We start from the raw sequence: 26,298 nt of genomic DNA, 5'->3' as shown, positions 1-26,298 counted from the left end.
CTGCATTCATTCTTTCCATTATAGGCTCCATTGTCAATTACTTAGTTCTGTCCATGGACCTTCAATACTTGTCTTTTCTAGCTTTTTTTTATGCTTGGTTTTCTTCTTCCTTGATGGTGCTTATGTTTTCAACTGTATCTCACTTATAACTAAGAAGTTAATTTCTCCCATTCTTAAAGAGCCACTTTTTTTCCAAAATCCTTTTTAAATTAATTCTTCTGGGCAAAACAAATGTCCAAAATAATCCACATCAAGAAACTGATTTTTGTGTCTAATTTGCGTGGTCCTTTTCATTTAATTCTAAGCCTTTTAAGCTAAGGACCATATCTGCTAAATTAACAGTTTCTGCTGTAGTACTGGTGTTCACCGAGGACCTAATTGTTAGCTTTATGGAAATCCTATATAATCATAATGGTGTAAGCCTGGAAGTTTAAATGTGAGAATCCTTTTTCTGTTCATGCAGCCTCCACATATACTAATGCATTAGAAGGAGCTTGAGCTGGTTGAGCATGCTCAGAGTGATTTCTTCATAATGCACTTTTCTCCCTACCCAGTTAGTGTTTTATTTTCCTTAAATGTTTTGCAACTGTTCCCTACTGCAGTCACACTTATCTCCTTAGGTAGTCATCTCAGGAAATTTTTAGAGTAGGGCTGCCTGTAACCAGTCCAACCCCTGAAGGTACAAGATGAATTTTATTTGAGTAAAATATACTTTTAAAAATAGTCATTATAGACATGGTAAACTCAAGAGTGAATTACCTAGATCTGGGAGAGCACTATGCTGTCTTATGAACAAATGTGCACTATGGGAAGGAAACCCAAATAAGTAAACCTCTGAGCTATTTATATTAGAGGGTGGGGAGGAATTAATGAGGTACCATTTTCTCAATTTAAATACGAGTCTTTGAGGAAGTGAGTAGCATCAGCAGCTTTTTCATGCATAATTCTCAGAGCTGAAGAGAAAATGATATACTGGTAGTTAACATTGTATTCTTGAAATGAGTTACACAAGCTTGTACTATCTTCTGTACCTGAGCTAAAACAGTGGGGATCTCATTCAAGCTATTCTCTCACCCTCTGGTTTACAGTTTTCACCAAAGAAAAGTCTCCTTTGAACCTTGGAAGAGCACAAGGAAAATGGTAAGTTCAGCTTCCACTTTAAGCATTTCTTGGAAAACTGTGCAAATGCAACTTGGGTGGGAGGGATTTTTAAGAATACATCCTCTTCTTTTTCCTTCCTAGCACCAGTTGTATAATTTGTACATGAATCGGATAGCATTTTCATATTCATGTAATAGTATGTTAACAATCTTTTCCAGAATATTTATAGCCCAGAGGATACTATAATATATATACTATATTCTGGCTCTCCATTTTTCTTTTGAAATGGAACAGCCACAAAAAGAGGACACAAAGGTCAATTCAGCATATAACATCAGTACCTTGTTTCTCAATATTTGATTAATACTGTAATTCAGATGTAGATTTAATAGGGTTATAACTAGCCCTCTGATTGTCATGGATGCCTATCAGAATGTGTTATAATATGATTAACAGGTGAGAATAAAATGCTGGCATTTGAAATACTGATAGCCCCAATGATGAAATATATATTTGAAACAAAACACAGTACTTTTTTTACTTTCTGTAATTGCAACCAAATGGTTAACAGAAAACTGCAATATCACATGTATGTTTTGAACTGCTCCTTCATACTAATTTCTCCTATTCTGAAGACTTTGATACCAATTGTTACTGATAAATTCCCTGAAGAAACTGGGAGACCCTTAGTTTTGTATTATAGTATGCTTTACACAAATAACTACAGGTAGTGCTTAATCAGCGGGCTAACTAGCTAAACAGACAAAATAAAGTGAGAAAGGGGAAGTTGCATTTTCTCTGTGTGAGAAGTGGGAAACTGAACACAGAAATATAAAGGCCTAAATTAGCTTTGTAAGCATAAAGATCAAGAAATCCATGTTATTTAGGGACATAGACATTTTTGAAAACCCCACTATACCTTTAGGTGCCTAAATGCCATTAAGAACCTGGCTTAAATGACCTGGGGAGTCTGTGACAAATCAGCAGGGGAGAAAAAAAAAAGCCTCATCTTGGATTCAAGTACAAGACCAGGCCAGATGGTGGCTTAGTTCTGGTTTTTGGATCTTGGGCCTAGGGCTGAAGCTAGAGTTGAGCTGCTGCCTGCCTCTGGCTGGAATGGCTTGTTTGACAAGGGAGCAGGCACATGGCAGAGGGGGGAACTACAGCTTACCCCTTCACCCTGACCCCCTACACCTGTGCCTGTCTCTCCACTCCCTAATCCCTCCCTGCTGCTTGCACCCCCCAGCACATCCTCTTCTCTCTGACCTTTTGTGTTAGCCTCTCCAGCCCTGACCTGGTCTGATGGGGCTGGGCCAGGGCTACCACTTCCTCTGACTGATCTGGTGCTAAAGCAGAACTTCAGCAGAAGGTTAGGGCATGGAGCAGGGAGTGGGGCTGGGAGGCAAGCATGGTGGGGACAGGTGGCAGGTGTCAGATACGGACATGGGAAGCAGGGGATAGGAGGGGCAGGCAGAGGCATGAGGGGCAAGGTGTGGGAGGCAGATGGGCACAGAGGGGCAAACACTGGGGATTCATAGTAGGGTGCAGGAACAGGTACTAGGGGGAGGGGTGGGAGCATGCAGGAAGGGCAAGGGGTTGGGGCCTGGCCCCTCAACATCCACTGCTGCTTTCCCTGCCAGAATGGTGGGCTAGGTAGAGACTGGGGGAGGGGGGGCGAGGAATTTAAGATCATGTTCCACTATAGTTTTCCATATATAGAACTTAATTAATGAGGGGTCTACTTGCATTCAAAGTTATCTTGGATTTGGGTAAATATGGTATTAACCACAGCACTATTATTCTTTTTATAACAACAAAGCATAGTTTTGCATAAAGATCATTAAAAATAATTGCAGCAGTGATGGCTACTGTTATCACAGGAGAGACTTATTTGAAGGGGTTAGAAATTAACCTGTTTGAGTTTTTTGCTTGAAATGTCAAGTTCAACAAAAGATACTTTTGTCTCTGTTGTGCCAAGGGGGGAGAGCATCCTTATGTCTTCCACTTGATCATAAGCTATGTAATCCTTCTTTAGCCTTGCGCCAAGAACAAGACTCACATGGAAAAGACTTTTCTGACTCTTAGCAGACTCTCAGTTTCTCCACCTGGGTTATCCTTGGATGTGTCTTCCCCTACATTTTGTACTTGTGAAGAAACGTCTGTCTTACAAAATGTATTAAACATGCCTCTTTAAATAAATATATAATATTTACAAGAACCTATCAACATTTTATCTTGGAACTTTTTTAGATGTAAAATCCTCCCCCCCTCCCTTGCTAATAGAAACACATTTATTACTAGATCTGTATTTTTTTTAAGTGATTGGGGAAATAAATATATGTTTACCTTGTCCAAATGAATACTTGCCTGTCTCTTACTCACCGTTTTCAGTTAAAGGGACAACGCTGAAAGGAATCAATTTTTAAAATGGTTTGGTTAAAACTCATTAAATCTCTCTGTGGATGTATTCATTTTTTTCTGCTTCAGTTAATTTCTAAAGTGAATTAAAAGAAACAAGATTAAGGCCCTACTAACTATGGGTGCCTATACATGTGACAATTTTAACCATTTAAAATATTCTAAAGCCATCACTTGGGTGACTTTAGGATGTTCCTAATATGGCAGTAGTTGCCTTAATTAAACCTCATTGTATGTGTTTTAAGTGTAAGGTGGACTGCTGCAGTGCATCTCTGTTTACCTAGTTTGCCTTTATTGCATGTGTAATTAACTAGGGCTTTTCAAAATGGTAATTACTAATTGCTAGGACTGTGCTAAGCTTTGCCAGCTGTCTCATTCTGATGCTGTTGCAACTTGTTTTGAGCTCAAAACAGCGAAATTGAAACAAAACTTGAGGGCTTCGAAACAGCCTCAAAATGAAATGAGAGCAGTTGAAACATTTTGAACATTTTAAAATGTTTTAAGTTCTGAAGCTGAAGCTGGGCTTGTCTGCAGGGAAACAGAAAGTAAGGGAAGGGAGAGGGAAGACGGGGAGGGAGGGTAGGACTGCTCTCATATTGACTCCACCTGGCTAGTGACTGTCGTCCTTCCCTGAGGTCCCTTTCAATCCTGGTGTTCTGGGGAAGGGATGGAAAAACGGCATAAAATGCAGCATTGTTTGAACTGCCCTGCTTTCTGCCTTGGTGTCAGTTCCTGAGCTGCATGTTCGAGCAGCTCAGCGGTGTCAGACAACAAAGGCTACTAGCAAGTAGGAAATCCTTCAGAAAACCAGTGCTAGCCTAGGTTAGCTTAGCAAGAGAGGTTTCAGAATACCTTTTTGGCTTTTTCTTTCTTCTACATGCTTTTATTATATTCACTGATTTAGTCTTTTCAATTTTATAATTAGATTGGATAGGATTACTATAGAATTTAATTTATATAGGAAGGCAAGTAAAATATAATGTATTTCTATACATTTATACTTTGCAGCATAAGGAGAGGGGAGCAGTGTCACTGCCTGTGCCTGAGACTGCACCCCCTCCACAGGCACCAGCCGTAACTCCTGCACTACTACCATGACAACAAGTACCGGCACCAGTATGACAGCCTCCTCCACCTCCATTTCACTTCCCATGCTGCACCTGCCAGTGCCAGAGAGAGAGCGGGAGCTGGATCTGGATCTCAGTACCCTAGCAAGGGAAATTATGGGGAAGGAGGCTTCCATGGGAAGGCTTCTATGGTGGGGTCCAGAGACACCAAACCCCACCACCAGGCAAGTAGTGCTCAGGCCTTCATAGCTGCCTCTCTCACCCAGGATGTGGAGCCACTGCTGTGTAGCCCTTTGGCCTACTGGCCAGTCACAGCTAGATGTGGCTGGATCTGGCCACAGTTGCCTGCAAGCACCTGTCCTGTCTACCAACCAGTGTTCTGAGTGAGAGGGTGTTCAGCATTGCTGGGTATGTAGTGACACCCCACTGCACCTGCTTGGATCCTGGTTTGGTGGAGCAGCTGGTGTTCCTCAAGGTGAACCTCCTGCTGCTGGGGTTCCCCAAGCTCCAGGTGCAGATGGAGTGAATGCCACCTTCCTCACTCTGTCTGCACCTATTTCCTTTTTTCATTTTTTTAAAAGCCATTTAATGCCCCGCTCTCAGAGATGGAGAGGGCACTCACTGAATCACCAGTCAGCAGGGGAGGAATGTGTCCCTGCTGGGCTTCTGTGCCAGGATGAACTTGGAGGTATTGGCCAGGGCTATGGGGAGGACACCCCAGGTCCTGGGCATGACCACTAAAGCTACACTCTGCCAGGGTTGAGGAGGCCTGGTAGGACTGCTGGTGGTGCGGCAGCCCCACAAATGCCAGGACTGAGGATCCCTCTTGTGAAAGGTGGGTAGGAGGCACCATAACTTACAGCTACCACACACACACTCAGAGTCCTGGTTGGGGAAAGCCCAGACACATCATATCTTTGACAGGCGTGAGGCTTGCTGGTTGCAGTGGAGTTGAGGCTCCAGGTGAGCTCAGCTTAGCTGCCTGGAATTCCAACTTTTAGGCTGAAAACCCTTTGTGAGGCTGAGGAAGCACCTGCAGTTGGTGTGTCTGCTGTTCCTGGATGGAAAGAATAGTGTAAAGAAGCCAGAGGCTGACATGCAATGTAGGCAAGAAAGCCAATCAGTGAAAATGGAAATGGAGGTGTCAGGGGGTGATGGACAGGCTTGGGTGGAGAGGGAGATGTAGTATCACAGGTAGAAGTAGAGAAGTACCTGGGGAGTCAGATGTCTGGCAGGTTGTAGTGTGTCAGAATTCCACTATATTGAGGTCATGAATTTCTGTACCTAGGTGGCTGATGAAGTGAAGTTCATAGGCCTTGCTGTGAAAAGTGGTTTGTAAATTTCCTCTCAAGATCAGGCCTGAGAAACTAGAGGCAGAGTTTTTCTGTGAAAAATGTGCCCCCACAGGTAGTTGGGTATTATTGTCTTTGATAGATTCTGGGGTGCAGTTTGTGGGGGTACTGGAGGTAGTTGGCAGGTTTTGTTTTGTGCTGTAGGAAGCTGGCTTCAGTTCTGGTGATGAGGTTAGGTTAGCCAGGTTCAGTGCTTGTTTCAATTTACAAACCACTTTTCAGAACCGGGCCTATGAACTCCATTTCATCAGCCTCATAGGGAGTAGGTACAGAAAGTCATGGACTCAGTATAGACATTGGAATTCTGACCACACTACAACATGCCAGACATCTGACTCCTCAGATACCTCTGCAATTTTTCCTGCACTGCTACATCCACCTTCCCCCCACCCCCCCCAACCTGTCCCTTCACCCCAACAACACCTCCATTTCCATTTTTACTAACTGGCTTTCTTGCCTGGATGGCATGCCAGGCCAGCTTCTGGCTTCTTTACTATTCCTTCCATCCAAGACCAGCACACACAGAGACTAAAAGCAGGTGCTTCCTCAGCCTGACAAAGGGTTTTTTTTAACCCAAAAGCTTGCTAAGATAGATTTCTCTAAATATTCAGTTTAAAAAAAAAATAAACATATAAACATAAAAACACAACATAACCCATCACACAACACAAGTAACACATCATTTATATATCCAAAACAATATCTCTATTTCTTCCATTCAATTTTTTTATAAAAAGAAAGGCTCTGTGACAGTTTGGCTGCCTGAGATGCTGCTGGTGCTACTGTGCTAGTGCTCACTAAGTTATTTTATACCTGTTGTCATTTAAAGTGGTGGACCAGGCTGAGGCTGTCGGGGAGGAGGCAGTCTCACTGCAGCACACCTACAGTGTTATGTAGATGCCCCAGTGCTAGTGAGGGTGCACCTTAACACAGATAGTTATGAGTTTTGCCTGTCAGCAGCCTGTGGTGCAGTTTCCCAGAACCCCCTGCACCTATCACGTTGAAAGATGGGAGGCTTATTGGCTTCATCAGGGGCTAGCATTTCTGCAGTTTTCATCCTGCTGTGCCTTTAACACATACAATGTCACCCATGTCAGGACTTGTGCTTGTCAGCAGCCTGAGGTGCAGTTTCCCAGAAACCCCTGCACCTATCTCCTTGAAACATTACAAGTTTCATAACCCAGCAGGGGCTATCATCTCTTCAGTTTTCACCCCCCTGTGCCTTCACACTTACAAGTGACATGAGTTTTGCTTCCAAGAATTTGAGATACAGTTTTGCAGAAACTCCTGTACCTATCCTCTTGAAACTTGGCAGACCTTGTGACCTCAGCAGGGGCTATCATCCAAGTAAGTTTCATTGAATCGAGCAAGAAATGTCAAAGTTATAGGCAGTTTTATGCTTCCCCATTATAGCCTTTGGCAAAATGGCAAAGCAGTTTTGATGAAACGGAACAGCAGTTTTGAAATGAAACAAAACTCAAAATAAAACACTGTTCCATCAAAACAGAAGTTGAAATGGAATGGTGCCATTTTTCACACCCCTACTAAGTTCTACCACCACGTGTAGCTAGCTCTGCACACATGTGTGCGTGCACACCTTCCCCACCCCCCGAATCAGGCATGAGGCTGGTACCTTGTAAGATCATCAGGTCCTTCCAGCCCTAACATCTATGAAATCTATGAAGATTATTCAGACATGATGAATCATTCTAGATTTCCCTGCAGCATCAGGCTGTATTGTGCAGCCTCCTACATCCCCTGCTTTCTACTCTACAGAACTGTGGCAAGGCATAAAACTCGCACCAAGCCGTAGAATGTCTATTAAGTTTTAAGGCACTGTATCTAAAGCACTTTAAGTAGTGTAAAAGTTACAGCATCTTTTGAAATGTCTGCCCTGCACATGTATAGGTACCCTCTGTGTCCACAGGGTTTAATGTAGTTTGAGTGCTCCATTTTAAATTCACATCTCTAGTTGATTTAGATTAATTTTCCTAAGTAACTTTGTGTAGACCAGATGTAAATCCCCTTTTAGATGCTGCAAATCTTTCTCCCTTTCTGACTAGAGGAAAGAGTGGAAAGGCTCTTATCATTTTTACAACGTTGTAAAATGTGTTATGAAAAAGGCTGTGGTGTCTCAGATGTTCAGGTCGCTTATGAGCCCATTTGAAAATAAATGTGATGGGTGCCTATACATGAGCAGCAGGACTGCTCTGAAGTGCTGTAATTACAGTGTATTGGAGGAGACTGCCTCCTCCCCCTGCTGATCAAGTCAGAGTAGACTTGATTAATCAATCAAATCTGCTGGAGCATGGTAATTACTGCACTCCAGCAGACTCCAGTATCTGGTGTATTAACATCCCTGCACTGAAAAATGGCAGTGCAGGTGCTTTAACTGGTGCTCATTAAAAGCTTCAATCAAATGAGCTTCAGCTTGACTTCAGTTAAAGTACCCCCACCACCATTTTTCAGTGCAGGGATGATAATACACATGACACTCCAGGTGCTTTAATTAGAGTGGCATTCAGAGCTGCTCTAATTAAAGCGCTCCCAGAGCATGTGTATAAATGCCCCATGTGTTTGAATTTGTCTCATTAAAATAACTCCTACGGCCATAGTCCTACTTCCAGTGGTGACAGTTGGACTTGTTTTATGTTCATACTTTCAAACTGAGGCTTTCTGTTAGAGGGAATTCAGGTGGGGGTGGGGGGTAGAAGGTCATAAATACTGATTAAATAATGGACATCAGAGAACAAAAATGTAGGGTTATAAGAGATCTGTTCTTTGTATCTATTGTGGTGGGGAGGAATATTCTTCAGCCACTGACAGCTCTTTTATTGATGCCTGGGGCTAAAAAAGAAATACCAAACTAGCAGGGCCTGTGGTTAGAATAAGGGGGCAGACAGGATCTATGGGGCAGATGGGGGGTCTTGGGGGAGAGGGAGGTTCCCGCCCTCCAGGACTAGGGGCTAATTTTAGGGCCACCTGAAGTGACCCCCCCCCACCCCCATTCCACCAACTCCTCCCCCGTAACTTACTTACTCAGCTCCTGGCATTGGTGAACACCAGTAAAATGGGCACTGGGAGTGGCTTGTGGGACATGGGCTTTGGCAGGCTGGTCAGTGGGCATGGGGGTGTTATTTGTCTGGGGGTGTGGGGAGGGGCTGGTTGGCTAAGAATAGCCAGGGAGAGTGTAGGAAAAGTAGAGCCACAGGGCCGGGACCAGTGGCTGGTCTTTTCCTGCCTCTGCGCTGTGCTGAGAACTGTACCGAAGTTCAGGACAGTTCAGATGGGTCTAAAAATGGTCAACCCAATCTAAGTTAAATTACCTCAGCTGGTGTGGTCTAGATTAGATTATCTGCCATGATAAATAGAATCAGATGTAGGGTTAACTAAGATTGGGTTGGCCATTTTTAGACCTATCTAACTGTCCTGAACATTTGTACAGTTCCCACTTAGATCCACCTAAGGTCCTCACCTGGGTGAACTTAGATCAGGTGGCTATTTTTAATGTGATCTGAGTTTTTCCAAAGCTCTCTGAACGTCTGTAACTAGCCTAGGTGTGCTTGTGCCTGAGGAAATGGAGCAGTTCAGTTAAGTATAATATATAAAGCAGGATGTCCTAAATTAAAATAAATAAATAAATAAAAAGTACCATCCAGGTGTGTCTGAGTCGGTATTCAAGAGTACTTTCACATACTTTCAGTTTAGCAGGTGGCTGTGTGAAGCTCCAGTCGCTGATTCAACTCAGCAGAGATTCAGCCTGATTCAAGGGCCGAATCTCTGAATCCAAACTGAATCAGGAGACCCTTTAATCTCTCTGAATTGAATCAGAACCTCCAAATCAATTCCGAGAGTTTCAGAAAGATTCAACATAGACATCTCTTGAAATTGTTTTTTTTACATACTTGAAGGTACCAGGTGGCTCATGAATGCTGAGATGGTGGGGCAGATGGAACTTCCTACAAGAGTGCAGGAAGTCCCCAGCACGCTCAGCAGCAGACCCAGAAGTGGACCAGAAGCACTTCCAGGTCCACTGGGCAGCGCACTGGGGGGCCCCTCTGTGCCCCCTCAGCTCAGCAACTGGTGCGTCCTGGGTCTGAGGGGGCACCTGGGGTTCCCCTGTGTCCAATCACAAAGCCAGGGGTGTGTGGAAGGATGCCCCTGTGTTCCTGTGGCACGCCAACCGCCCCACCATTGCAGCATTCATTAGCCATGCTTGGTACCCTGCGGTACATAGAAAAAATATTTAAAGCTGTATCTATGGCTGAATTGCAAAACTCTGAATTCGCATCGAATCTTCAGATTTGGATACAGCCAAATCAAATCGGGGATAGCCATCCAAATCAACAAATCAAATCACTGTCCCTGATTCAGGCCGGATCTGAATCAAATGCGGCTCATTTCGCACAGCCCTAGCTCTTAACATAAAATGACTTCCATATTAAAATAAAAATTAAGGCAAAAGAAACACTTGATCATGTCAAGAGGCACCTGCTTAATTTTTTTATTTTTCAATGTTATTAGCTGCTTAATTGAGCATCTACATTCAGTCAGTACATTTAATTAATGTGGTCCCTTAAAAATCAGTTCACGCCATGTTTCTCTCCTCCATTGTCGAGGCATACATTTAAGTTTTTTTTAAGTTTTCATTGAATGTATTGCGCAATAAAAAATCCAGCTCAAAGATTCCAAATTAAAAGTTCTCCAGAGATGGCTTAAAATTGTATTAAAATGCAAGTAATTAAGAAACTCTTTAGAATACTATTTTAGAAAAGTAATATTTTGATGAAAGCCATAAAGTAGAAAAATAACTGTGATAATATTGCAGAAAAGGTAATTCCCATCCACCCCCCCTCCTTCCCCTGCAAATAATGTTAAATATAAAGAGGACCAAAACAACAAAGGTTTGTGTGAAAACAGCTCACTTTTGGAAATTCTTTCAGTTAAAATGTCACTGATTTGGGATATCATTTGTTTCTATTTAAGGGACACCAACGGCTTAAATACATAACAATGTTTAAGTTATTTTTAAGGTAGTAGCTTACAATAAATTGGGTATAATATTAAAACTACAAGAGTTTAAAAGTAAGTAATGTACTCCACTTTATATGCATGATTAATTTAGCTGCATAACAGTGCCAGTTTCAATCTGTTGCCTGTTGGTTATATTGTAACAAACTTTGGTTTTCTGCATACTGGTTAAGTTCACAAACCACTTAGAAGCACAGGAACTCTTAGCCTATGTGTACTCAGTTTAACTTTGTAATTGGTGAAAAAGATTAGGAACTATAATTTCAAGTCTTTTAAAGCAGCCTTGAATTGACTAGGTCCTGTCAATTTTAAATTTGCTCTTAGAGGTCTAAGTGCTCTTAGAAACAAGGTAAGGAGACTTAAGGAAGTGTAAAAAATGTAATTCCATCTGTTCTTGTAGCAGTTAATAGGCATTATCGTGTTTACTCAAATAGAAAACTACCCTGATTATTAAATAACCCCTCAATAATTAGATTCTATATATGGAAAATGGAGTGGAAATAGTCCCCTTCAGCATCTTGGCCTTTTTTAGCTAAGATCAAATGTTGGCACCAAAGGGAGGGTGTCAGGATTGGCTCTGGCGCTCCCATTCCCAGCCTGATTTTGCAGTACCTCCAGGCCTGGTGCCAGTTCCTCATGGAGTTGGGTTTTTTTTTTCCAAGGGCCACACACGCACACACAAAAGTTCCCATCAACATGATCAGCATGTTTGCCCAGTGTGGTCTACGTGTTTTATAGTTATGCTTCCATTACTGAGCACGTGCTGCTTTTGGCAGAAGTTTAATCGTAGCCAATAGACTTAGTGAGATTTCCTTGCATTCCATCGTAAGATAAGGGGCTTTTTCTCCCTGTGCCAACTGAGGGCAAAAACCTCATCTTGTATTCAAGTTATTACAGTATTTAGAATGAGTTAGGTGTGTGTAGAATCTGATTTCAGTCCTGAGTTTATGTACTTTAAAGTATACTGTAATGATTTTGGTTGATTCTATAGAAAGTTGGGTACTCAAATCATTAGTTATTTTTTAAATAATTTATGCCAGGATAAATAGAATCTGCCTATGATGTATATATTCATGACTACAAAATATGCAAAACACAACAAGCCCTTTTATTATCTATTTCTGTGTATATGAATTCACTGTTTCCTTTGTACATGCTGTGCAGTTGCAATTTACCTTGTGTTTAAAATGAGATGCTGGAAATATTTCCCTTACAATTTAAAAAAAATATTACTATACTCTCAAAAGACTTACCGAAACAGACTACAGTATAAAATAATAATTGCACTATACCTTCAAGTAACATATTATTCTCTCCAAAGATGTGCAGAAATATAAAGCAGTAGATGATAAATGTGAAATGAAATAAATACTAAACTTCTCTGGACTGAATTAGCATGTGGAGCTGAACTATTTGAATTGATTCTTAAGTGTAGTAATTTTTAGTGTCCTTTTAAATGAAGATTAGGAAATTTCAAGATGGATCATTTTAAATCTAGATTTGTCAGGGTCTTCATGTGTAACAGAGCTGTGCTCGGAAATAGATTAGATGTGGCGGTGGGAATCACAAAAATGTAATCCATTACTGCTGTACAGATGATTTTGGGATAGGATCTTTAATACTTGTTTGCACATGGTTGATTAGACAGTAGTAATAGTAGTTTATTGTACTGAAAGGTTGGAAAGAGAATAACAGTAGACATGCATACATTGCTACTTTATTAAATCGGCATGTGTTTATTTCCCTCTTTCTAGGCATTACATAGACGGCCCTCAGACAGATTGCTGTTACTTGTACTCCTTCTGTTTCCAAAACTGGTGTCATGCAGATGGTTTCCTAAAAGCTTACCCTGTGATGTAAAAGCAGAAGCCTCAAAAGCCAGCGTGGTAGTGGACTGCAGCGAACGTCATCTCACAAAAATCCCAGGAGGAATTCCTGCAAATGCAACAAACCTGATTCTTACTATTAATCATATCCCAAGCATTTTCTCAACCTCCTTTGTCCACCTTGATAATCTCATAGAGATTGATTTCAGGTGTAACTGTGTGCCTGTCAGATTGGGGCCAAAAGATCACGTGTGTACTAAGAGACCACAGATTGCAGATGGTAGCTTTGCCATACTAACAAAGTTAAAGTCATTGTATTTGGATGGAAATCAACTGTTGGAAATACCTCGGGGTCTTCCTCCTAATTTACGCCTGCTAAGCCTTGAAGCCAACAACATCTTTTCTCTCACAAAAGAGAAATTATCAGAACTCAGAAACATTAAAAAGTTGTACTTGGGCCAGAACTGCTATTATCGGAATCCCTGCAACATTTCATTTGAAATAGAAGAAAATGCCTTCCAGGACTTAAAAAGTTTAATTGTATTGTCCCTCAAATCCAATAATTTAACTTATGTCCCCCACAATTTGTCAGCCACTTTAAAAGAACTATATCTTTACAATAACATGATTCAAACTGTTCAAGAGCACAGTTTAAGTGACCTTCACAATTTGGAAATTCTTGATTTAAGTGGAAATTGCCCTCGCTGCTACAACTCTCCGTTTCCTTGTACTCCTTGTCCCCACAATGCCCCCATTGCAATCCATCCCAAAGCATTTGATTCTTTAAAACAATTAAAAATTCTGCGGCTCCACAGTAATTCCCTTCACTATGTACCCAACAGCTGGTTTAAAAACACCAAAAATCTACAAGTGCTTGATCTTTCCCAAAACTTCCTAGCCAAGGAAATTGGAGAGGCTCATTTTTTGAATCTTATTCCCAACCTTGTAGAGCTGGATCTCTCCTTTAATTTTGAACTTCAGGTCTATTCCACAGTTTTGAACCTGTCTAAAACATTTGCCTCTCTGTCTAACCTGGAAATTTTGAGGGTCAGAGGTTATGTCTTCAGAGAACTGAATCTAGAAAATCTGTCTCCATTGCTTCATCTTAGAAATCTGACTGTGTTGGACCTTGGAACTAATTTTATCAAAGTTGCTAACCTGAATGTGTTTAAAAAATTCCCATCTCTTAAAGTCATAGACCTATCAGTCAATAAAATATCTCCTTATTCAGGTGAAGGCAGTAATAATGGTTTCTGTTCTACCCCCAGGGCTTCAGCAAAGCACTACAGTAACCGAGTAGTGCAAGAGATGCACTATTTCAGGTATGATGAGTATGGGCGGAGTTGTAAGTCCAAGGACAAAGAGGCTACTTCCTTCCAACCTTTTGCTGATGAAGATTGTCTAAATTACGGAGAAACTCTAGATTTGAGCAGAAACGACATATTTTTTATTAACCCCTCTGATTTCCAACATCTCAGTTTCCTAAAATGCCTCAATTTGTCAGGTAATGCCATTAGTCAAACTTTGAATGGAAGTGAATTCCGCCCTTTGGCTGGATTGAAATATCTAGATTTTTCTAACAACAGGCTTGATCTATTATATTCAACTGCCTTCCAGGAGCTTAAACATCTAGAAATTCTTGACCTTAGCTATAACCAACATTATTTTCTGTCGGAAGGTATAACTCATATGCTCAATTTTACAAAGAATTTGGCCTTTTTGAAGAAGCTGGTGATGAACTGGAATGAAATTTCTACTTCTGCAAACACAGGGATGGAAAGTCAATCTCTTCGAATTCTGGAATTCAAAGGAAATCATTTAGATACTTTATGGATGGATGGAGATGCTAGATACCTCTCATTCTTCAAGAATTTGACCAAGTTAGAGCAACTGGACATTTCCTTCAGCTATCTGAATTTTTTGCCTCCTGGTGTTTTTGAAGGCCTGCCTCCAAACCTCAAGCAACTTAACTTAACCAGTAACAAGTTAAGGACTTTCAACTGGGGAAAGCTCCACCTTCTAAAGAAACTAGAAAACTTGGATCTTAGCAATAACCTATTGACTACTGTTCCAAGGAGGCTGTCCAGCTGCTCTTCAACTATCCAGAAACTGATACTGCAAAACAATCAAATTCCAAGGCTGACTATGCACTTTCTTAGAGGTGCTTTCCAATTAAAGTACTTGGATCTCAGCTCAAACAAGATCCAAATAATTAGGAAATCTAGCTTCCCAGAGAATGTCATCAACAATCTGGAGATGCTTCTTCTACATGGAAATCCTTTCAAGTGCACTTGTGATGCTGTATGGTTTGTTTGGTGGATCAATCAGACTGAGGTTACTATTCCACTTCTAGCCACAGATGTGACATGTGCAGGCCCAGGCGCACATAAAGGAAAGAGTGTGATTTTTTTGGATATGTATACCTGCGAGTTAGACTACTCTCATTTGATCTTGCATTCTATGTTAGCAACACTTATCCTTTGTATAATGGTGTTTGCTGTCATTAACCATCTCTATTTCTGGGATATGTGGTATAGCTATCATTACTGTACTGCCAAGCTAAAAGGTTATCAGCGTTTGCTTTCAGTGGACACCTGCTATGATGCTTTTGTTGCCTATGATAAGGATGATCCAGCTGTAACTGAATGGGTCTTGAAAGAATTAGTTGACAAACTGGAAGATCAAAGAGATAAACGGTTCAATTTATGCCTGGAAGAAAGAGACTGGCTCCCTGGGCAACCAGTCTTAGACAACCTTTCCCAGAGCATACAACTGAGCAGAAAAACCATATTTGTCCTGACGAAAGAGTACTCAAAAAGTGGTAACTTCAAGACTGCATTTTACATGGCTCACCAAAGACTTATGGATGAAAAGTTGGATGTGATTATTCTGATATTTCTTCAGAAAGCATTGCAGAATTCCAGGTACCTCCGGCTGAGAAAGAGGTTGTGCAGTAGCTCTGTCCTGGAATGGCCAGCCAACCCTCAATCGCAGCCTTATTTCTGGCAATGTCTGAAAACCACTTTGGCGACAAACAGTAACATGGCCTACAACAAACTTTTCCAAGAAACTGTGTAGCTTTACTATTCCCTGAAAAATATGTGTGTGGCATGGGAAAGGCAGCATGATGCTATCTTTAAATTTCACTTAAGTTATATTTCCAGCTTTGAAACCTTCTTTAAAAGTGATATCATGTGCAAAAGTTAAATACACATTTGGTATCGGAAAGAATTTTTTTATTTTTTATTTTAACTTATCTCCTGTGTCAAGAAGGCTTTGTCTAACTTTATGCCAAACTGACTGTTTAAATGGCATGCACCTTATGTAGCATGTACTGTGACACAGTGGAAATAAGATGCACTACCAGCCGAAAGGCTGAGGTTTGGAACAGAATTACACTTCCAGCTTTCATTCCAGTGAAGGCCGACAGCACCTCCTGCAAGCTGGCTCAGCTCTTTGTGAGACCATTTGCTTGACTCACTGTATTATATGGACTATTGGGAGAAATTCAGCTGTACCTTAAATTACTGCTGTTTGGACTATTGATAGATTATAGATAATATCAAACAGTAGCACCAGTGTGTATGTTTGTAAAACATAAACAGTACTTACTAGTACGTTAATGGTAAGAATAGTGCCTAAAGTAGTTCACAGTTTACTTTGGGGAGTCAGTAAAATGTAAGTAGTATTGCCTTGGAGTTATGCGCTTATATCTGCCAAACCTGTATTTAAGCCCTCTATCCAGAGTTTAGGCAGGTCTGGCTTGCTTTATTTTTCTTAGTGGAGAATAGCTTGTCCAAGTGAGTCTTCTCATCTTGTTTGCTGTCATTTGACACACATCTCAGGTTACCCAAACCCTTTCTTTCTTCACAGGTTCCAGCATTTATATGAGTTACACTTCTTGTCTTAAGAGAAGAATGGCTGTCCTCACCCAAGTCCTTTGAATCTGTGCATCTAGAGTAGTAATACGTGCGGTACCTATGCAGTAATACAAAACTGAACAGAGACACTTAGTCACATATAACAGTAGTCAAAGATAAAACAATTTAACATTCTGGGTTTGTTGATTAATGATAAAAGTTGGGGGGGTTAGAAAAATGGTCATCTTATGATATATATTTTATAAGAAGTATCAAAATATAAACAAGAGCTAAAGCTGACTTCTTGGCCTTCCATGTTTGTAATCCCATGGATACAGCATCTCTACAAAGAGGAGAATGATTAATTCCAGTGTCTGGGCCAGATTTTGGGTAACTGAACTGCAGAGGGAATCTAAACAACTGAAGACTGAGTACAGCTGCCTCTACCTTCTTCCTAGCTGCTGAGTCACGGATATGCATTGCTGAAGTCTAGTTCTTTTGCTGTGGAAGTAGCTATATGCATTTCAGAGAATGGGAAAGTATAACATACATATTTATATATTAAACACACTGTGTTCACGTGCACGTGTACATAAGCACACATCTATCTATCTATCTATCTATCACCTAAAGTGTTTTTGCAATCCATTTATGAAGAGTAAGGTGTTATCATTATCCTTTTATGAAAGGTCAGGTATTATCATTATCATGTACATGTACATTTTTGGAGAGAGGAGGATTATAGGAAAATATGAAAACAAAAATGTTCAAGTGATAACCCAGTAAGATGCCTGTGTAGAAAAGTTTACTAGTTTGGGGTGCCATACTTCAAGAAGGATGTTGACAGACTCGAGAGGGTCCAGAGGAGGGCCACTCGTATGGTTTGGGGCTTACAGGACAAGCCCTATGAAGAGAGGCTGAGGGACCTGGACATCTTCAGCTTCTGCAAGAGAAGGCTGAGTGGTGATCTTGTGGCTGCTTACAAATTAATTAGGGGGATCCAGCAAGGGATTGGAGATGCTCTGTTCACTAGGGCACTTCTTGGGGTAACAAAGAACAATGGTCACAAACTGACAGAGAGCAGATTTAGGCTAGATATCAGGGAAAACTTCTTCATGGAAAAGGTGGTTGAAATTTGGAATGGACTTCCAAGGGAGGTGGTGCTCTCCCCTACCTTGCGGGTCTTTAAGAAAAGGCTGGACAGGCATCTGGCTGTGGTCATCTGACCACAGCCCTCTTTCCTGCCCAGGGCAGGGGGGTCGGACTCGATGCTCTGTTGAGGTCCCTTCCAACCCTAGCATCTATGAATCTGTGAACCTTTGTGGATAAGCATGAATGCTTTTCCTCTTGCTCCCCACCTTTTCTCCTTAAACACAAGAACATTTGAGCAAGGTTTATTAAAAGTTTATTAAAATGGATAATAAATATCAAAAGGTTACACTAGATGGCAGAAGATGTAAAACATATGAGGTGTCACAATATTCATAAGGGAATATTGTCTATCAGCTCCTCCCACAAAAATCTCTCACAACTCCTTCCACAGCAGTCCCTACATGTGATGCAATCTCCTATTTCTGGGCAGAAGGGAAGGGGCAGAGTTGAGAAAATTCATGTAGTGCCATGTGTGCCTTGCTCCCTTCACTTACCAATGATGAGGATGAGTATAGCTTAGTCCTCTATCCTTGGATCTGTTGCTTCAAGGGAACTTCCTGCACTTTTCCCTGTACTATTACTCAGTTGAGATGGAGGCCATAGTGGTCTGTAGTAAGTATGTCCATAGGAATGCAAACAAGAGTGATGTTTCATAAAAGTTGGTTAAGGCTCTGTCAGTAATTCCCAGGCACCGCTTCTGGGCACTTGGTGGATTGGAAGCAAAAACCTAGGGTGGCTGGGTATCAGCATGCTTGTGGTATGGTGAAAATGTGGAGAGCTAGGGTGGTTGTATGTTTGTGGGAAATGAAGTCCTAGCCCTCCCTCACTAAGCTATTCATATTTCCTGAAAACCAAAAGTTCTGCTGTGGTGTGAACTGAAAAGTGATCACTGCTCCATTCTAAGACAAAGCATTGACCACAGTCAACACAGGCCCAGCTTGTCTGTGCAATGAGGCATTGCGTAAATCTCAGCCTTCACATGGAAACACCTGTTATGTCATCTGCTCAACAAATATATAGCTATGAGGGAAAAAAAAGATGGAAATGTCAAAGTATTCCTTATATTCTTCCCTTCCTTTCTGCTTCCTACTGGACTTCTTGGAACACTTGTGCAACTGATGGTCTGTGTGTTATGACCCTCTTTTCAATTTGTAAATGTGGATGTTTCTTCATTTACAACAGAATTTTCCAATATGGCAAGCATTTTACTGGGCACCATGATTTTTCCATTTGGTTACAAAATGTTAAAAATAAAAAGTGGGATAGGAGGAAAGGGACTGCCATGTATCTTTCAGTTTAAGCCCAAGTGAAGGTTAGAGCTAAGAAAAGACCAAAGAAAAGAAAAAAGTATTCCTCATGTCCCTTCTTTCGTCCTCCTGTCTTGCAACTGGATTGCTACAGTGATTTGGTGATGAGCTACCAGTCCAGCTAGGTGAAGTAAGCATACATGCTCTTTGAACTATTGTTTCTGACTCTCTTCCACCTAGACACATGAAAAATTAGCTTACATTTAGTCCACACTGTGCAAGTTATGTTTGCAATCATTAGCTCTAAAGACTTATATACACAAGGTTACAACTGCCAAAGTAAATTATCTGGTGGGTGCAGGTCCAGTCTCAACGCATGCTTTAGGAAAAAAAGGAAAACTGTGTAAGTTTGTGCAATAGAGTGTTAATACAACATGGAATGCTTTAAATGCTTTAGAACTTCAATAGGTGCAAGAATCTAGTAGAGAATTCCCATAACAGTGCAAAAACATCCACTGAACTAATTGCTTTAATTATGTGAGGTTCCAAGTCCTAGAATTTGCTTACCTCCATTTTTAATCTGGGTTTTCATTGTATTTCAAGCTCCTCTACTAAGGCCCTCAAATTCTATCTTTGCTCCTAAATGCTTCATTATTGTACACATTTTGATTTTTTGAAGCCCCTGGGTCTCTGTGTGAGACTTGTGACAGTCTTGTCCAAAATGAATGTGCAGAATGGTATTTTAGGGCCTGTGAGCAACATTTCAGTGGACAAACTTCTCATACACTTAAACATTTATTAATTCTTTGGAAAGATCCTAGCTAGATATTGAGGAAATGAGATGCTTTTTTTCAGCCTTATATGATCTGATATGAGTGTACATATTGCGATGGCTTACTAAAGTTATCAAGTTTCTACAGTAATTATTAAAACTAGATGGAAGTGCCCTATATACCTTACCTCTGGTGTAACTTTTCTACACTATTATAGTGTCAGTTGGAAATATATCTTGTGTTCCTGTTGACTAAATTGTATGACCCACCATTATTTGACTGATTTAGTAGGATTACTAAAATGCAGCAGCAAAGAGTACATTATGAAAGAGTTCATCTTCTTCAACTGACATATATATATATGCCCCAAATAATCTTGTCTTTATTTCGTAAGAAAGTACAGGGGAAAACAGAGGCACTGTGTGATTATGTTTCATTTGGGTTGGCCTGTGAAAGTGCTTTCAGATATTACTGTGAAATTTAAAAGGAGGAAGAAGGACTTAGTGTGAGAGTATTTCAAATGGAACAAGTAGTTAGGCAACAAGGCACCAGAAATAGAAATCATACCACTTGTTGTCTTGTCCTCAACATTTCCTGCCTCCTCTTTTGCTGAATCTTGCATGAGAAGGAATCTGAATCTGAAAATAGGAGCTATGGGAGAGACCAGGAAAAGCAGAAATTTGTCTAAATTTCTTGCTGACTTTCAATTACTTTTTCATAGAAATGTTCATCCATGCATCTCAAATGATGCTGGATTTTGTCCTTGCCTTTTTTACATATGAGAAAACTGGGACAGAGTTGTTAAATTATTTCACAGATAAATGAAATGAAGACTCTGAAGCCCATATGTGAGGCAGAAGGAGGCACTGTTGAATTATCTGACGAAACTTTTCTCTGATGGTACCCTTAAGACATTTACCCCCAAAATCAAATTTTTTTTTTTTAATGGGGAAACATCCCTGCTCAAGATATGAGTTTTTAATACTAAGAATTCTTAGCGGAGTATCTGCTAATTTTAAATTGATGAATTTTTCTTTCTATTTATTTTTCCATCTTTTAACCTGTTGGATTTAGACTTCTGATTTCTGAGGAAGTGAAGGAAATTAAAAAAAAAAAAAATATTTTGCCAGTGCACTTTCATAAACATTCTGAGAAAATGAAGCTTTAAAATACATCCTCTCTCACACATTTCCCTCTGTCATTTTTAACGAGATGTAGGAGCAGGTACATTGCTGCAGAGGTATAAGTTTCAGCTTTGCTTCTGGCTTGTGTGACAGGTAGTCAATTTAGACCTGTTCAGCTCAGCTATCAATATATAACTTGTCATTTAGGCTGGAAAATTGACAGTAGCCAGCCATTGTGCTTGCCAAGCCATTTTCCTCTTTGCCGTTGGCTACAAGATTTGGCATACATTATCCACGTAGCCCAGTGAGCTGCAAGGCTAGAGTGGACTTTACATTTCTTTGAGTCATCTTCAAAGCAATAGCCATCAGTTAGTGTAAAGCTCTATATTTGTAAAATGAATGAAACTGAGTCAAATGTCAACCTCAGAATAAATTTCTCGGAATAATTCACATTCATTTTAAAAGCTAAAACACCAGCCTCATAGTCCTAGCTAACTGCTTTACTAATGCCATACCAATGGCAATAATATCTGGGGATACCTGACATACATCCTACTGTTGTATTCTGCAAGAGTATTTCTGGATGAGAAGGAATCTAGGAACACTTGCTGTTTAAGTACCAATTTATTCTTTTTTTTTTTACATGCATTTTATTCTGCAGAGGTGCTTATTAAGGAGTTGCTTTTTGTAACTTCTCCTTCAAAACCAGATTTTTTTTCTCTATTTTCTTATGTCTCTTCCACTTTTTTTGTTTTACTCATTGAATAAGCTGCTTTTGCAATGAAACTTCCCAGTGGAAACTTTCCTTTAAACAGAAAATGAAGAAAAGGGGTATAAGGAAGCAAAGAGGTTATAAGTTTTCACTTTCATCCTCTGTCTGTTATGTAAAACAACACAACTCCATAGTGTTTCAGACCTGTGAGTCTCTATGAAAGAAAGCATTCCTGTAGGAAAAATGCATTATATGTAGAAAAGATGATGCCTTTTCTTGTTCTGTTTGCTTGATTGTCTCCATAGACTCCATGCTGCTTGAGATACTCAATTGCTTTTTTGTGTTCTTGTATTGTCTATGACTGTGGTTCTCAATCTGGTATGTGCACCCCAGTGGTACGCAGAAAACCTGTCAGTGGTACGTGGCACCAGAAGATGAGGGTGCTCAGGGCACCTGTGCCTGGTGCAGGTGCCCTCTGGGGTGCGGCTCTGACCGGTGCTGCACGTGCAGTGAGGGGCGCAGCCTCTGCCAGGCCATCCGTATTGCCAGTGCTCCCTGTATGCATGCGCAGATCTTGCACTCACTGGGTATGGGAGGGAAGCCTCACATGCTGGAACCGGCTGCCTTCCCTGCTGGGCTGTATGGCACAGGAGGAAAACTCCAGGTGCCTTTCCCCGGGGTGTGTGGAAAGCAGCCAGCTCCAGCATACAGGGCTTCCCTCCCATGCCTGACAAATGCGGGGAGCATGGGAGATACAGACTGCCTGGTAGAGGTTGTGCCCCTCACTGCAATGTGCAGTGCTGGTCAGGGCTGTGCCCCTCTGGGTTCCCTGAGCACCCCGGCTTGGTGCTGCACCATGGGGGGAGTGCAGGGGGTCTCCACACACCCCTTGCCTCCTTCACACCCCACAAGCCCCACACATCCACTCCCTGTCCCCACAACTCCCCACATCTACTCAATCTCCCAACATGCCCTGTGCTCCCCCGTGCACACAGCCACACCCCCTCACAAACCTCTCCCACACCCTGCGTAGTCGTACTTAAAGGTTGTGTCATTTTTAATTGGTGGTGCACAATCTGTCAGAGTTTGGGAACTGCTGGTCTATGACCTTTTTGAGTAGATGAAGCTAAGGATGTGATGCAAAAGCTAAAATTACCAAAAAAAATTCTAGTTTCTGTCCTTCTTGACAGGAAATGAAATGCCAAATCCCTCGTATAAATGTTATATCTTCTCTCAGTAAATGTTAACCCCTGCCCTCCCTCTCCAAAGGAACTCTTCTCTCCCAGACTCCCATGAACCCACCCAGTAGCATGAGGTTCCTATAGCCTTTCTGTCTAGCCTTTTAGTCATACAGATTGAGAGAAGAAATGTCTATTACTATCTTTGAAATTTAATCATTGCCTAGAGCCTTCCTGTAAGACTAGACAAAGGAAATGGGTCCCAGCCTGCCGCTCTCTTCTAGGAACTCAGACAGAAGCATAAGGAGAAGGCATGGGTCTCCGCTGAGCCCCATCAAAATGCATGATGATATCACTAGAATTTAATGTTTTGCTATGCAACTCTAGACACACATAATTGATTTATTCATAGGGCTCCTGCATCTTCAAACAGCTAAGGAAACAGGTTATGCCCCTCTGCCAATATGAATAATATTGATAGGTTTCTGGTTTACTAGCTTAGTGCAGGTTTTGGAGAGATGAGAAATGTTCACGTAATGGCACAGGGGACTAACTACAGAGGGTGTCTGGAAAACATTTACCATAGAAAGGAATTTTTTTAGGTTTTGCTAATATTGTGGAATATGTCTTGGAAGAAGAAATACACACAAGTAAGTAACCTTGTAACCTCATTTTTGTGATCCTTACTAGGCCATCTTTCTATTTCCTCACTCAGTTGTTGGGCAACACCATTTAAGCAAAAGAGTAAGAGCGAAGGCATGAGACTACTGGTATGCTCTTCCATGTAGGAAATATGGTGGTAAGTAACCAGTTACTACAAATAACTAAATAACAGATCAAAGAAACTGAGTAAAGACTCCATTATGGTGTTGCTTCTTTACAATGTATTGCAAGGACCTTACATGGGCTTCCAACAACAGACTCTGAAATTCTACCTGCTGTCACTCCCAAGCTCTTTGCTTCTGGTGTATTTGAGAGCAGCAGCCGGGGATGCCCCCAGGGTGGCTTCATTGCCTCATTTGCAGACAAGCATGCACATGCCTCTTGCAGCATCACAAACCAGTTTAAGATGCCACAAGAAGCATGCTGCAAATTGAAAAATGTTTCTTGTGCTGCATATTTAGTGTGAGCTGAAAATGTGATGGCTGGATATCCAGGTATAAAAAAAAAAACCCAGGGGAAAAAAGCAGGGCAGGGCACAGTTGCACACTGTGCCCTGAGGTAAGCAGGAAGCTGGTCCTCTGGAGAGACACTCTGATTTCTGGACAGAGCTTCTCTACATGCTTCTGCTGCCCCAGCACATGGGGCTTACACTCTTAGCATGCTGGCGCAAGCAGAAGCACAGCGAGGATCAGGACCCAGGCACTGTTGGGGGTAAGTAGGGGCTGTGGGGGAGATGTGCTTGTGTGGGGGAACTGTGGGGTGCAATTGTGTGTGGGTGCAGGAGGGTTGGTTGGGGGGCATGGGTCCCCCACAGGGTACACGGTCCCCCCCACCCCCACAGCAGCAGCAGCCATGGGGCGCTTGGGACCTGCTGCTGCCAGTTCCCCCATGGCACGGTACAGCCCTGATCGCCTCAAAGCTGGTGCTGCCTATCACAGGTGTGTGGGCTGGGGGCTCCAGGGGGCTGCATCACACACCCACTCTCATCACACCACACCATGCCCTGTCCCACCCCCTCCTACAAACCCCACATCCCCCCATTACATGTCCATTGTGCCCATCTGCAGACAGGATGAGATTTGCTGGCAGGAGTTGTGGGTGCATGGGCAACTGTTCCCACATCCTGGTCAGTGTAGGGTAGGGCTGTGCGAGGCTTCAGACAGAGCTTCAGATCCAGAGAAGCTTTGGACACTTTGGGATCTGAAGCAGCATGTCTGGCTCAAAGCGTTGGCTTCGTTAGGTTTCCCGAAGCAGTTCGGAGCTGACACAGTCAGTCCCAGAAGCACCCGTGGCACGAGTGTTGCCTGTCAGCAGCTAGGGGTGCAGGGCCCCAGAACTCCCTGCACCAATCTCCTCAACAGCAGGCAAGTGGTGTGGCCTGAGCAGGAGCTACCATCCCTGCAGCTGTCACCCTGCTGCACCTTAACACACACAGGGTCACCCATTGCATGAGTTTTGCTTGCCCGCAGCCTGAGGTACAGTTCCTCCCAAACCCCTGCACTGATCTTCTTGAAACCTGGCAGGCTTTGTGGCCTCAGTAAGAGCTACCGCCCCTGCAGTTTGACCCCCCTGTGGTGTAACACGTAGACGTGACAGGAGTTTGGCTTTCAAAAATTCGGGGTACAGTTCCCCCCCAAACCCCTGAACTGATCTTCTTGAAACTGGCAGGTTTTATGATCTCAGCAGAGGCTACCATCCCTGCAAGTTTCATCTGAATTGGACAAAACCCCCCAAAGTTATAGATATTTCATTGATTTGCCCATTATACCCTATGGCTGGATCTCCCTATGGCTTCAGCCGGCTTGAGGCGGAAACCCAGTCTGGAGCTCCAGATTGGATCACTGCCAACTGAAGCGGTCAGATTTGAAGCCGGATTGTATTGCTGTCGACTTGCATGTGCCTAGTGAAGGGGTCGGGGGAGCTCTAATTGTTCCATGATAAGAAAACCAAAAGCAAACAGTAAAACATATAGATATTTATAATTTATTTTATTATAATGATAGAGACACTGGTAGGCTTCCAAATTGCTTTAAAATAGTAAATCTATCAATAAAACATTGCCCAACTGATCTATCCTTAAATCTCCCTTTCTCTTTCTTTCTATATAGTGATCTTTTGTTTTAATTGTGGAAGAACATGGGTTTGGGGTATTTAAAAGAGTGAATTTGGGCTTTTATATCAGAGATTTTGCAGTTTTTAAATAGGGGCCACCAGAATTCCTGCTAGGGAGGCAAGTGGCAGGATCCAGGCAGAGGAGCCTGCTCAGGGCTGGCATCTGGGACCTGGCTGGCAGTGGCTGACCTCCTGATGACTTGGGGCCAGGATGACATGCTTTGACAGTTCAAAGCAGGCCACATCACTGGGAACATCTTCCAGGCAATACCTGCTCAAATGGCAGGGTGGTAGTAGTGCTGCACAAAGGCCAACTGTGCAGCCACAGCCCACTGGCAGCTGGCCCAGAGGTGGAGATGCTTCTGCTCTGGCTGTGCAGTCCCCAGCTGGGTCTGGCAGGCATTCAGCCTTGGGGCCACATGCCGTTGCAGGTGGCAGCAGGTCATAGCCAGGCAGCAGTCCCAACTGCCAGACTGCTGCAGTGGGTAGAGGGTGCAGGGAACTCTCAAGGCTGCTTCAGCAGTCCAGCTGGCACAAAGGGTAGTGTCCCCAGATACCAACTGGCTAGGCCCCAGAAGATCCTGAGAACAAGTATCCAAGAACTGCTTGCCAGGGCATTTTTTTTATAGTGCTGGGGCCAGCACAGGTGCTGGCCCCAGCCTCTAACTGCCCCTGGCTGCAG

General features: G+C 42.2%; 1 protein-coding gene across 1 annotated transcript; it reads left to right on the top strand.

Moving 5' to 3' along the window:
* Nucleotides 1-942: 942 nt before the first annotated feature.
* On the top strand, nucleotides 943-17,242 carry TLR7 (toll like receptor 7). Its single transcript, XM_019529322.1, has 2 exons — nucleotides 943-1,140; nucleotides 12,724-17,242. The coding sequence occupies exons 1-2, from the start codon at nucleotides 1,138-1,140 to the stop codon at nucleotides 15,871-15,873; spliced, it is 3,153 nt and encodes a 1,050-aa protein (XP_019384867.1). The 5' UTR covers nucleotides 943-1,137; the 3' UTR covers nucleotides 15,874-17,242.
* Nucleotides 17,243-26,298: the final 9,056 nt, after the last annotated feature.

This window comes from Crocodylus porosus, unplaced genomic scaffold (assembly GCF_001723895.1).
Source record: "Crocodylus porosus isolate Cpor-Errol unplaced genomic scaffold, CroPor_comp1, whole genome shotgun sequence".
Taxonomy (NCBI): Eukaryota; Metazoa; Chordata; order Crocodylia; family Crocodylidae; genus Crocodylus; species Crocodylus porosus.
The sequence above is the reverse complement of the archived record's forward strand: the minus strand, read 5'-3'. Positions and strand labels throughout refer to the sequence as shown.